Source organism: Colobus angolensis, unplaced genomic scaffold (assembly GCF_000951035.1).
Source record: "Colobus angolensis palliatus isolate OR3802 unplaced genomic scaffold, Cang.pa_1.0 Scaffold208, whole genome shotgun sequence".
NCBI lineage: Eukaryota > Metazoa > Chordata > Mammalia > Primates > Cercopithecidae > Colobus > Colobus angolensis.
The window spans coordinates 672148-682030 of NW_012115244.1; the positions used below are offsets into that span (position 1 = coordinate 672148).

The window sequence follows — 9883 nt, forward strand, 5'->3', positions numbered from 1 at the left end:
GGTCTTCGGCTGGCTTGAAGGACCCGACCTCCGGGGGAGGAGTTTGGGGTCCGTGTGTCCGAATGAGCGCGCGTTGTTCAGACGAGCCTGTGGTGTCCCCGCTTTCCATCTCCTCCGGCCCCGGCCAGTGACCGCGGATCCTGGACGCGCCTCCCTCCTGTGGTTTCCCTTTATTCCGGCAGCGGCGCGACTCCACCTTTCACTTACCGGAGCCACATCCAGAACCTTCTCCTGGGGCCACAGCGTGGGCTTCCGAGACCTGTGTGACCCCAGCTCTGCCCCTTCCCGGGACCCTCTGCGTGGGTTGGGCAGGTGACTGGATGAGGGACAACGTGGTGAAGTGCCCGTGCCCAACCCTCCCCTGCAGCCCCCGCCTGGCCACTCTGGGCATCCCTGTTCCCCAGGCCCTGGGCCCTCCTGATTTCCACACTCTGGAATCTGGTGGGACTGGGTATGGAGGGTCTTGAGTATCAGCAGGCCACCTGTGTCCCACCTGGTGGGTGAGAAGGGTCCCACAGGTCAGCATGGAGGGACAGTGACCCTGTCTCTTCCGCTGAAAACCAGGCAAGGTCCCCTAGGGCCCGGCAGGGCCACCAGCACAGGCTGCCCTGGAGCATGGGGGAAGAGGCCGGGATCCTTCATTACCTGAACCCCATTTCCACACGTCACAAAACAGGAGTTTCCAAAATTAGAATTTATTTCAGTTTCTGAGGAATGAATCCCAGAGTGTGGCAGGAAGGACACGGCCAGCTCCTGATGCACACCTGATTTGACTCAACACTGAGTCGGGACAGACACAACCAGAGATGACCTGGGTCCAGGCTGGGGCTGCACAGGCCGTGCGTGTCCTGGACAGCCAGGAGGGAGGCCCCGCATACAGACGGCCGCCGGGCAGGGGGCCTGAGCGGGGCAGGCCCGGCCATAGCCCATGTCCTTGGCCTTCCACATAGGTGCACACATTCTCTGCCCACAGAGGGCCAGGACACCCTGGGCACCCCCTCACTCCGGGGGCTCAGGACACAGGCTTCCAGGTGAGGCCGCGCCTGGAGCCAGAGCTGATGTTTGGCTGCACACAAGCCCACTAGGGACAGACCCCAGAACACGAATTCTGTCCCCCTGGATTTAAGGCTGGTGTTTTTTGACATTTACTTCAGTTTTTCTCTTTGAAATTAAAATTACCTGAGTAAAAGATGTTGAGACATTAAAAAAGCCAACAACACAGAATCCCTGCAGGCACACGGCACCGGGGAGGTGGCAGCCGGGGCCAGGAATGCTGGGGGCGTGGCAGGGTCGGCTGGAGCTCAAGGGCTGGGCCTTTGTCCCAGTCTCGCCTGCCCTGGAGCCCCCAGGAGCCGCCCCTGGGCTGAAGCTCCCATGGCCGGAGCACAGGAAGGCACAGTGAGGTAGGGACAGTAGCCATTGTCCCCCGTCCGCCACCAGGGCTCAGAGGGCAGCGCACACCTCGGCTCCTCCAAGCCCCTGCCCCCTCGGAGCTGGGCATCTTGTCCAGAGGCCGGTGAACGGCTCCTGCAGTATGGGAGGGGAGGGGCTGCCGGGAGGCCTGAGCTCAGACAGTTAAATAATCCTTTATTTGGGTGGGCTGGGGGAGGGGTGACTGGACCAGGAGGGCAGGCGAGGCCGGGCCCAGACCCCCATGGGGGGTGGCAGGGGCCTCCGGCGGGCTAGGATGCGCCTGGCACCCAGGAAGTGCCACGGGGCACTGGCTCCTCAGGGGCCCTAGCGGGCGGGGAGCGGTCTCCTACTTGTGCCGGGCCTCGGTCACCCTCTGCAGGCAGTACTGCGTGGCGGGCAGCGACAGGACCAGGCTTGCAGTGCGGCGGCCCATCCAGTACAGGCTGTAGCCCAGCAGACCGAAGAAGGCAGCCTTCACAGCCAACCGAGACACTCTGCCGGAGATGGACGGCGGGGGCACGCTGCAGGAGGGAGGGGGTGCTGGGCCTGGCTGGGGGTGGGTTCCCCACACCGCAGCCCCCAAGTCTGGGTCACCGCCTCCTGCGGTTGGCCTCCCGGGGGCTCAGCCTCCACCTGGGGGCTTGCGGGGCGGGGCTCGCGGGGTAGGGCGGGCGCTCACGTCATGATCTCCTGGATGTTGAGGTCGGTGCTCCAGTTCTTCTCAATGCCAGGCACGTGGCCCATGCCCACGACGCCCACAACCACAGAGGGGACACACTTCCTGGGCTCGGCTGTGGGGAAGGACAAGGGGTCAGTACCTGCTCGGGCCTCAGCCTCACAGGCGGCCCCGCGCCCAGGGACAGCCGTCACCGTCAGAGGCCCGAGGCAGCTCAAGGCGCCGGGCGGCCTGGCGCAGCATGTAGGTCAGGTAGACGTCGCGCTCCGAGACGATGGTGCGGTGCAGGTCCGGGAACTCGCCGATCATCTCAGCCATCATCTGCTCCAGTAGGTCCTTCTGCTTGCAGCGTTCCACGTCGTCCTTGCTGTGGAGAGGGTGGCTGCAGCCCCGCAAGGATGGGGCAGGGGGTTGGGGGAGGGCTGGCACCGTGGACACCAGGCAGGGACCACAGCGCGTTTGTTTGGGATTTGTGGCGGAAGGAAAGGGCAGGGAAGGCCTTGAGTGAGGACTGGCTGCACTTGGACCTGCACAGGAGGACCTAGAGCCTCCCACAGACCACCCTGCAGGCCAGTTGGGGTCCTGGGGGCAGCCCTACCTGATGGGGTCTGACAGGAAGCACAGGCCCCAAGCCAGCCTGACCTTCTGCCAGAAGGAGAGCGCAGCGATGGCCCTCTTGAAGGTGACAGGGATGGGCCGGTCACCCAGGTGGAACTTGCAGAAAGGCACCTTGCTGGCCTGGAGCAGAGGCTGGGCGTTGGGGAGCAGTGGGAGCCCCAGACCACCCCTGTGAGCCACATCCCTGCGGTCACCCCCTACCTCGCCCTGCGCCCACCTCCTTGAAGGCCTCCCTGAACTCGCCGCCTGGGGCCATGCCCAGCTGCTCAGTGATGTGCGCAGACACCTTTAGCAGCAGCATCTGCATCAGCCCCGACATGAGCCCGTTCTGCAGAGAGAGGGAGCAGGCATCAGCTGGAGGGTGGGGCTGGGGGTGCGCTGGGGGAACGGCAGGACTGGAATGGCAGGCAGCACCAGCACAGAGCTCCGCCCCAGCCCCGTGCTGTGTCCTTGGCCCCCTCCCCGACAGGTGCAGGACGACCCTAGCATGCAGAGGGTGGGACCAGAGCAGGGATCGCTGGCTCAACAGTCACTTCTCAAAGGTAGCTCCCTTCAGAAAAGGCCTTCACAGGCCGGGTGTGGTGGCTCACGCCTGTAATGCCAGCACTTTGGGAGGCCGAGGCGGGCAGATCACTTGAGGTCAGGAATTCTCTCAGACCAGCCTGGCCAACATGGCGAAACCCCATCTCTACTAAAAATATAAAAATTAGCTGGGTGTGGTGGTGGGCCCCTGTAATCCCAGCTACTCGGGAGGCTATGGCAGTATCACTTGAACCCCAGAGGCAGAGGTTGCAGTGGGCCGAGATCGCACCACTGCACTCCAGCCTGGGCGACAGAGCGAGACTGCTCCGTCTCAAATGAAAAAAAAAAGGAAAAGAAAAGATCTTCACGAGGCGGTCTTGTGCTGCGAAGGGGACGCCTTGAGCTGGCATGGACACTGGGTGCTGGGCAGGCAGGCCGGAGAAGGGGCCTCGCCACTCACCTGCCTGCTGAGGCCAGCACAGCACTGCCGCCGGTGCAGACGCCAGGCCACCCACATCTTCAGCAACCACAGCCTGAGACCTACTGCCCCGGGTCTCGCCGGCGGGCTGGGGCCACAGGGGTGTCCACGTGTGGAGATGCTGCCCACAGAAGTGCAGCAAAGCCCCGGGGGCCACACAGCGCCGGGCAATTGCTCACACCCTGCACACGCCCAGGGAAGGTCTGTGCCTGAGCCCTGGGAACGTCCCGTCTGATGGAGGCCGGGCCCAGGCCACCCTGGAGAGCCCAGGCTAACTTAGGATGAGATGTGCATGGGGCCTTGGTCTGCTGGGACCAACTCCACCTCTGGAGGGGCTGGGGCCTGAGCTCAGCTATGCCTGTGACCAACCCTGGGAGAAACCCAGACACCAGGGCACAGCGAGCCTCCCCCAGGGGGGACAGGTGAAGCGGACGCCTGGTGTCTCCCAGACCCTGCCCCACAGCCCCTTCCCTCTGTGATGCCGCAGCACTGAGCACCATAGCACTGCCGGATTCTATGCCCCTTCGAGATCACTGGGTCCCAGGCTCTGGTGGGGAGGCTCTCTGGCACTGGGCCCTGGCTGGACCGGGGACTGCCCTTTACAAGATGGCTCACAGAGGTCTTTGGTGACTTCCCTCACCTGGAGAAATTAAAAATGAAAGGCAGGTGCCAAATGTTTAGGGACATTTCTATAAGATCTCATTACAATTGTTTCCTTTGAATAGGGGGAAGGCAAACGGACTAGGGCTGGGGTCAGGTATCCCTTTGAAAACACAAAGACTGGCCGGGCACGGTGGCTCGTGCCTGTAATCCCAACACTTTGGGGGGCCGAGGTGGGTGGACTGCCTGAGCTCAGGAGTTTGAGATGAGCCTGGGCAAAATGGCAAAACCCCATCTCCACTAAAAATGCAAAAAATTAGCCGGGTGTGGTGGCAGGCACCTGTAATCCCAGCTACCCAGGAAGCTGAGGCAGGAGAATCGCTAGAACCCAGGAGGCGAAGGTTGCAGTGAGCCGAGATTGCACCACTGCATTCCAGCCTGGACAACAGAGCGAGACTCTGTCTTAAAAAAAACAAAACAAAAAAACGAAAACACAAAGAACAATGAAAAAGTCCTGCCTCTGCAGTCACTGCAAGGCTGGAGAAGTGGGGACAGGAGGAGCCCTGAGCCCCACCCACTTTGGGGCCTGGGTGCGGTACCTGGGGGGCCAGCCTTGCAGTGAGACCTGACCCATCCCCAGCGAAGGCTCAGCAGCCCAGTCCTCGGGCGACAGCCCCGGCCTCAGCTTGGAGAGCCACCCGTTTCCCCCTCCCTTGCCTGAAACCGGGTAATGGAGCCTCTTCCCTTTCTCCTGCCCCAGGGGAGGTCCCCAACCCGGCAATCCCCAGGGCAGGCCAGGCACAGCCACGCTGACTGGGGGCACGGGCCGTGGGAGGAACCTGGGCCACAGGCGCACAGGTGGCTTTGACTCCGACCCCGACCCGCGGCTGCGCACCTGCCTCACGGCCTGCTGCAGCTTCTCCAGGCTGAGCTCCTGGGCCTCCCGCAGCAGCGTGCTCTCATCCATCTTCAGCATGGACACACGGTACTGGCAGAGCTCCACGACCACCACGTCAGGCTGCACCTCCCGGATGGTCTGCAACAGCCACAGGCCACGCCTTGTGAACACGGCCAGCTCCCTGCCCCTCAGCACAGCTGACACCAACACCAGGGGCCCCATCCCAGGGGCAGCCAGCGTTGGCATCACCCCAGGGCTAGCTAACCCCGCTGCTGCAGTGACAGCTCGATTCTTTAAGCAACAAGAGAGGAAGCTGTGAAGCTTGTTCACTTGTCAAGTGGGAAGACGCACGAGGCTGTCATGGCTCCCAGGCAGGAATCCCACCGCGCCACTCCCAGGGACCACAGAATGTTGAAGCAGATGGCCTGCGGTGCACACACACGGGCACTCGGGCCCTGCCACGAGGTCCCTTTGAGTGCAGGACACAGGCGCTTACACCAACCCGCATCCGGGCTGTGGCGGGCGGTGGCGCTCACCTTCACAACGTCCCTCTTGCTGTCATCGCTGAAGTGGGCTGTCCCCACCACGTACACCCTGCTCCCATCTTCAGCCACCAGCTGGGTCACAGTGCGCGGCAGGTTGGGCTGCTGACGCCGCCGCTTTAGCTTCATCTCCAGGAGCAGATTGAAGGCGTCCACGTCGGCTGCAATAGCAGCACAGGCCGTTGTGGGGCCGGGCCCACCCAGGGACACCGCCGGGCCCACCCCAGGGACACCACTGGGCCCGCTGGCAGCCTGGGCTCCAGAACCCTCCCGGGTTCTGCGAATCGAACAGGTGCAGAGCACACGCCCCCTGACGAGCATCACACGCCACATGCTTGGCCTGCCTGGTGATAGGAACACCAGCTACCAACTCTGTGAGCTGGATGCCGTCGGGAAGCCAGGGCCTCGGGAGTCCTGTGCCCCATACACCCCATGAGGGCGACCTTGGGGTCTGCTGTGGATGACGCCTGGTGTGGGGGACAGTGGGGGGCGGGTGCTGCAGGGGGCGTAGCTAGGGGAGGGGCTCTGAGGCAAAGCAGGCCCCCCACCCCACTCAGGAGGGACAGGCTGAGGCCACAGCAAGGAGGGACTCCCGTGCCGCTCACACTACTTGTGCTCAAGAGCCCCTCCATGCCCAGGGGCTAGCCTGTGCTGTTGGCAGCCCCTCCAAGAGGCTCCACTGTCAGGCAGGGCCGAGGAGCAGCTGCTGCTGGGGGGCAGGTCTGCCCTCTGGAGCACCAGGCCCAGCAGCACCTACCCCAGGTCTCGGCCAGGACCCTGCTCAGCACATGCTCCAAGCCCCTGGCAGCAGTTGGCTGCCTCCCCCTCCTCCTTGACTCAACAGCCCAACATGGGGGAACATGCCAGGGCCCTGAGGGAGACATACACAGGTTCTGGGGGTCCCCAGAAAGCACCCTGGGCACCGGCTCTGAAGCCTCTGATGACACAACAGGTTCCACGTTGGCCTGCAGGCGGAAGGGAGAGTTCAAGTCAGGGTCCGTGTACCCCAGAAAGCCAGGGCTCCGTGGCAATTCCACGGACCACGGACCCTGGAAAGGGCCCTGTGGCCGCTCCGTGGACCACATACCCTGAAAAGCAGGGTCCGTGGCCGCTCCGTGGAGCCTAGGCCCCTTCCTGCTTGGCTGTCACTGGCACGGCCGCCATCAAGCTGGGCAGACAGGGCCACCAGCCGCCTCAGCCCAGGGCCCCTCTCCCTCGGAGGTGCCTCCTGCCTGACCCTGGAGAGCCCTGTGAAGATCACCTTTGCAGAACAGCAGCCAGGGACCGACCCCGAGAACCCACACAGTGGGGAGGCCCCCCCACCCCTGCCTCTGTGCACCCAGCCCAGCCTCTACCTCACCTCATGCGGTGGCTGCTGCTCCTCCCCGTCCATGGCTGGGCGGTGCTTCCTGCACAGGTGGGGAGCCTGAGGAGAGGCATGAGAGGCGGAGTTTCCACCTGGAGCCCCAGGCCCGGCTCAGGACTCACTGCGTAGTGCTGTCAGTCTAGAACCATTTGTTGGGTGGGACTGGGGGCTCCTTTCCCCATATCCCCAAATGCCTCCTGCCCATCAAAGGCTACTAAGGTCCAGGGTCCATTCAGGCCAGGCCCGGGTGGGGAAAGGCCAGCAGGTGCCCGGGGACCCCACCATAAGCAAAATGCAGACGGGCCTAGTGCGGGTTGCTGGTGCTCAGGCCTCATTCAGCACAGGGCCAGAGCTGCCCAACCTTCACCGCAGCATGGCGGGCAGACACAGGAAGGCGGCCCTGGGGTCTGCGCCTGATCTCAGGACACAGAGACACATGGCGAAGACCCCAGGGCCTTTGTACAAAAGCCACTTCCCCTTTCGGTAACTACGGCCCAGGCAACGTCAGCAGAGTCAGCACAGACAGAGGAATCCGCAAAGCACACAGTTCTACGTGTTTGGAGCCAAGACCTTCTCTCCCAGATTAAGAGACAAACATGGTGTGGAAGGAACCATGGCAGAAACCCGGACAGGCTGGGGCAGCCGTGCGAGGGGGCTGCCCCGACGCATCACAGCTCCCCACAGACCCTCAGAGAGAAACCAGGAGCTCAGGCTGGGGGCCCAGGAGCCTAAGGGAGAGAAAGAAAACAGCCAGGCGCCTGTAGCACCAGAGGCACATGCCGGCCAAGACCCCTGGCGCCCCTTGAGGTGGGGGCAGGGACCAGCAGGTTGTCCTGAGACTGGCCACGGAACGCCAGGAGCGACTGTTTACAAAGTCAATGGCTCATGCATGTCCTGGCAGATGGATATGTCGCCAGGCAGAATCATTAAAATATCCAAAACAGGCCAGGCACGGTGGCTCACACCTGTAATCCTAGCACTTTGGGAGGCCAAGATGGGCGGATTGCCTGAGCTCAGGAGTTCGAGACCAGCCTGGCCAACATAGACCATCCTGGTGAAACCAAGTCTCTACTAAAAATACACAAATTAACCAGGTGTGGTGGTGCATGCCTGTAATCCCAGCTACTGGGGAGGCTGATGCAGGAGAATCGCTTTGAACCTGGGAGGCAGAGGTTGCAGTGAGCTGAGATCATGTCACTGCATTCCGGCCTGGGTGACAAAGGCAGACTGTCTCAAGGAAAAAAAAAAAAAAATGAGCCGTTGGAAACCATTCTGAGCTGTCTAGTCTTGCAAGGTATTGTGGTTTTGCCTTGAAGTGTCTGCATCAGTCAGAGACGATCATCTGTGGAGGAAACAACAGGGCTTGTATGTGCTTCAGAAGAGGCCACTGCCAGGTTCTGCTCTGATGCCTGTGTGCATCTGGGGTCATTTTCGTATCACTACTGCTGCCCACTTCTCAGAACTCATAAGAAAAAGGAACAATGAGTAATAAGATGCTACGTCAGGTTCCTCTCCTCTGCAAACCCTGTTGGCAAACAGCCGCAAGCACAGACCCCAGCCCCAGCCAGGACTCACAGACCCAGCTGGGTCCTGGCCACGCATGTCCGAGTTAAGATGCCTCCAAGCTCAGGTGTCCTCACCTGTGAACAGGAAGGAGCTCTCCGTGCAGTGTCTAGGAGGGCAGTCAGAGGCTGGGGTGGCAGGGACAGTTCTGAGCAGGGGAAGGGGCCTCGGTGCAACCAGAGGCCCCATCTGAAGCTGACCGAGAAGAGGGCAGCCCACCCTGAGGACAGCCGGGACTTCTGGAAGAGGAACTGGCCTGGTTTGGGGCAGGTGGCGCAATGGGGCCGTGGTCAGGGGAGGTCAGCTGAGACTAAAGAGACAGCTGATAAACACCAGGCTGGCCTGCGAACCCAGTCCTCATGCCCCCGGGGGCCTTGAGCCTCTGCAGAGGGCAAGGGGAGCCCACCCCACAGGCTCCCCTCTGGGGCCATGCGGCCTTGGCAGGGGGTCCCACTCCTTTCCATCTGGGTTTGAGTCTGGACCCAACCCTGGCCTGGGCGTCTTAATGGTTGGCACATCCAGGAAGTGCTGCTGGCACTGGTCAGAGCAAAACCAGGCCTCAGCAACTTGGGCTGCCTCCTTCTCCTTTTGCAGATGAAAGCTACAAAACCCGCTGGAAGCTGTTGTGAGCAGCTGCCAGGCCAGCTGGCCCAGACAAGCACCTGGTCCGGGGGACGGCCGCCTCCCTGGGTCCAGCTGCACACGGAAGTTGGGACTCTTACGAGCACGGGGGCGCACTAGGCTGGAGTCTGGGAAGCAGTTTCTTACGAGCACGGGGGAAACTCACACACGGAAGTCAGGACTCTGAGAGCAGCGCAAGGCTGCCGGCGCGCACGGGGGAAACTCCTTAAAGAAACTCTTGTGCAGCCGGTGGGAGGCTGCCTCGGCCCAGCCAACGGGAGGCGCCCACGTTGCCACAGCCCTTCCCCCATGGGTGTGGCAGCCCCAGGTCTGCGGTCAGCCCCCGCCCTCCACCCAGCCTGGCCAGACCCGCCTCTGAGGCCCGCCCCGGGTGCGCCTGTGGCCATGGACAGGGCAGGATCTCAGTTGCAGCAGCAGGCGCTGATCCTGACCCCAGTCGTGCCACGGGGTGGGCATGCACAGGTCTCCTGTCGGGGTGGGCAGAGACGCCTTCCTGGCCGGCAGCCAAGCCTTGAGCAGGACGATGTCAGTGCCACCAGAGGCAGTGCCAGCCCCCAGCCCTGGC

The 9883-nt window shown here is 62.6% G+C and overlaps 1 protein-coding gene and 1 long non-coding RNA gene across 3 annotated transcripts; one reads left to right on the forward strand and one right to left on the reverse strand.

Moving 5' to 3' along the window:
• The first annotated feature begins 159 nt into the window (after positions 1-159).
• On the forward strand, positions 160-1189 carry LOC105511990. The gene is made up of 2 exons (XR_001001799.1): positions 160-312; positions 951-1189. It is a non-coding gene; the product is annotated as an uncharacterized LOC105511990 (long non-coding RNA).
• Positions 680-9561, reverse strand: TRABD (TraB domain containing). Of its 2 annotated transcripts, XM_011942242.1 has the most exons (10): positions 9464-9561; positions 7108-7173; positions 6634-6712; positions 5742-5908; positions 5203-5343; positions 2925-3035; positions 2688-2827; positions 2284-2456; positions 2093-2204; positions 680-1934 (listed from the first exon to the last, which is right to left on the reverse strand). In XM_011942242.1, the coding sequence occupies exons 2-10, from the start codon at positions 7138-7140 to the stop codon at positions 1760-1762; spliced, it is 1131 nt and encodes a 376-aa protein (XP_011797632.1). In that variant the 5' UTR covers positions 7141-7173; positions 9464-9561; the 3' UTR covers positions 680-1759. The 2 variants fall into 2 exon arrangements, with proteins under 2 accessions (XP_011797632.1, XP_011797631.1); XM_011942241.1 differs by lacking the exon at positions 9464-9561 and having other exon boundaries at positions 7108-7231.
• Positions 9562-9883: the final 322 nt, after the last annotated feature.